The sequence below is a fragment of the Mastomys coucha genome, unplaced genomic scaffold (genome assembly GCF_008632895.1).
Source record: "Mastomys coucha isolate ucsf_1 unplaced genomic scaffold, UCSF_Mcou_1 pScaffold21, whole genome shotgun sequence".
Taxonomy (NCBI): domain Eukaryota; kingdom Metazoa; phylum Chordata; class Mammalia; order Rodentia; family Muridae; genus Mastomys; species Mastomys coucha.
In genome coordinates this window covers 14,770,340-14,772,899 of record NW_022196904.1, presented here as the reverse complement: position 1 = coordinate 14,772,899, position 2,560 = coordinate 14,770,340, and the positions used below count along the sequence as shown (strand labels likewise).

The following is a 2,560-nucleotide window of genomic DNA, read 5'->3' as shown; positions in this document are numbered from 1 at the left end:
GTTGAGTTACTTTCTATCAAGGTCCTCTTTGATACAGGGGAGAGTCAGATGATGGAGTCTGATCTATGAGCATTTATCTCCATCATGTGTGTATATCACAAGTGGTCAACCCCCAAAATGAACACACAGTGCAAAGAAGTGGTAGCCACCAGCTAGGGATGACAGTCCTGTGTTTTTCAAGACCCCACCCAGCACTCAATGATCACAGAGAATCACTTACTGTCCACCTGAAGTTGCACGTGTGCTAATTTCATTTTCCGATGTCTACTCAGAATCCGTAGGGTGTAGAATCCGGTGTCATTCCGGGTGACATTCTGGAGCAGGAGGGATCCGTTGCTGTACACTGTCTCTCTACCGCTGTGGGCAGGGCCTGGCACACTTGAATTCTTGGCTATTATCTGTCTGGCAATCTCAAAGTTTCTAGACACAGATGCCCCCTTGTACCAGGAAAGCCCTCGAAGCTTATCCTGGAGGTTGTGAACAAGAAGAAGAACGCTTCCCCCTTCAGCAACACTGGGCGGTACTGTTTCAATAGTTAGCTTTCCAGGGAAGAAAGGGCGTCCACAGATGAACAGAGAGGCTAGAAGAAAAGAGAGAGAGCCATCAATATTAGGACTTTTGTATTTGACTGAGATGGCGTCCTGTGTCCATCGCTCAGCTGAGGAGTGTGTGACAGTCTCCCTGACCTTCTTGATGGAGGTCAACACATTACCTCCATGAGCTCCATGTCCCTCACTTGTCATGTCCTCTCCATGGCGCTCTCTTCTCGGGTGTCTGCATGGCTCTACTTCATTCCCCCTCAGATCCCTGCTCACATTTAGTGTACATTTATGTTGGGGTGCTGCCTCCTGACCTTCGCACTCTGACTCTTGTTTCTTGTCTTTCAGTGATTACACCCAGCCCCTGGTTCATCTTCTAGCTTTCTTTACTGGCATGTCTTCCAGTCTCCTAGGGCTAGGGAATTACGAGAACTGGGATTTGTCTTGTATTATTTTTTTTAAAAGGTTGCATTAAAAAAAAATCAAATATCTGTGAAGAGTGAATGAATGAATGAATGAATGAATGAATGAATGAATGAATGAATGAATGAGTAAAGGGTGTCCTAGGACCATACATGGCTATGGACTTATTTAACAAATTCATATGTTTGGGAATACAGTGTTTCCATTTGCTATAATTTTTTATACATTTACTTATTATATTGGTGTATCTCTTCATGTGCAAGGGCATGTCTCAGTGGGGGTAGGGGGGTTCAGGACACAGTCCCTAGGTGGAGGTCAGGGGACAACTAGTGTTCATTGGTTCTCAGGTCATCAGACATGAAGCAAATGTCTATATCAGTGACTGAACTATGTCACTGATTAACACCAGCTTTGTTTCTTATTTGGGAAGTCACAGCTGAGAACCTCAGTCTTTAAAACACTGTGGTCATAATGATTAATTTTGGGTGATGATGATGATGATGATGATGATGATGATGATGATGATGATGATGATGATGAGCCTCTATACTGTTGTGTCTCCTCTCCTACACATCCTGAGACTCTTCTCCAGTCCCTGCCCTCTTGAGGAGACTCTAGACAGTAGGTGAGCCCTCTCCTCTCACACACTGTAAAATGTGGTCTCCTCATCTGTGAGCAGGAGCACAAACAGGTGGTGCATCTTTCACAGATGGTACAGAGAGCACATTCCTGATCTCTGTGGCCACATCTGTCCTCCCTCTTTGGCACACCTGCTCCAGTACAAGTCCCCCCAGCTCTCGGATCCTCTGAGATGAGCCTCCTCCCAGACATAAGCATCTCTCAGAGTCCCATGGGCTGTGGGCATTTCTGTGTTCTCAGAGCTACTCACCTCTTTACTTGGCTCTTTCAGTTTCAGCCATCCAGAGCACACAGTGAGGTACAAACATCTGAGCATCCCTGTTCCCTGAGAAAATAGCTTTTCACCCAGGGGCTGCCTCCAATCTACCATGGCCTTTGTCAGCAACAAAGAGGGAGCCTCTGCACTTCCTGTGTGACACAGACACCCAGCTGGGTACCCAGTCTGCTCTGTGTTCTCAGTGCTCTGGAAAGATGGAATTTACTCTCAGGAGGAAGGTGACAGATGTGTGTGAGGGATCCAAAGGGATCAGCTGCATGATGAGTGTGGAAAGGGACAGATCTATTCTCACTGCAGGCACCAGTCAGGATTCTGAGGGAGAAGAAAGGCCCAGGAGCAGATGTGTCAGGAGTGTATGGTAGGAGGTGACCCGAGACCTGGAAAGGGGAGATCTAGATTTCATCATCCATGCAGGATTTCAAAATGGTGCTCACACTTCCTCTGCCTGCTGAGCTGTGTGGTGGGTCTGCCCATGTGCTCCCTGGCCTTCCTGAGATGCCTTGGACCTCCGCCCAGGTGATTCTCTTAGGATACTCTATCTTTCCCAAAGAAAAGACATAAAACTGCAACCAAGCATGGTTTCCTAGCAGGGTGGCAGGTACAGGAAGCAGCTAGTAGGCCTGAGAAGGCTGCCAGTGACCTCCAGGAACAGGGAGGAAGTCAAGAAAGGCAGCTAAGTTCC

General features: G+C 47.3%; 1 protein-coding gene across 4 annotated transcripts in view; it reads right to left on the bottom strand.

The window, feature by feature from the left end:
* LOC116101691 (pregnancy-specific glycoprotein 22-like) overlaps positions 1–2,560 on the bottom strand; it is an 80,589-nt gene that overhangs the window by 50,682 nt on the left and 27,347 nt on the right. For all 4 annotated transcript variants that reach the window (XM_031385460.1, XM_031385461.1, XM_031385457.1 and 1 more), the window contains exon 3: positions 221–580. In XM_031385460.1, coding sequence (XP_031241320.1) covers positions 221–580 — 360 coding nt within the window. The remainder of the gene's footprint in view (positions 1–220; positions 581–2,560) is intronic.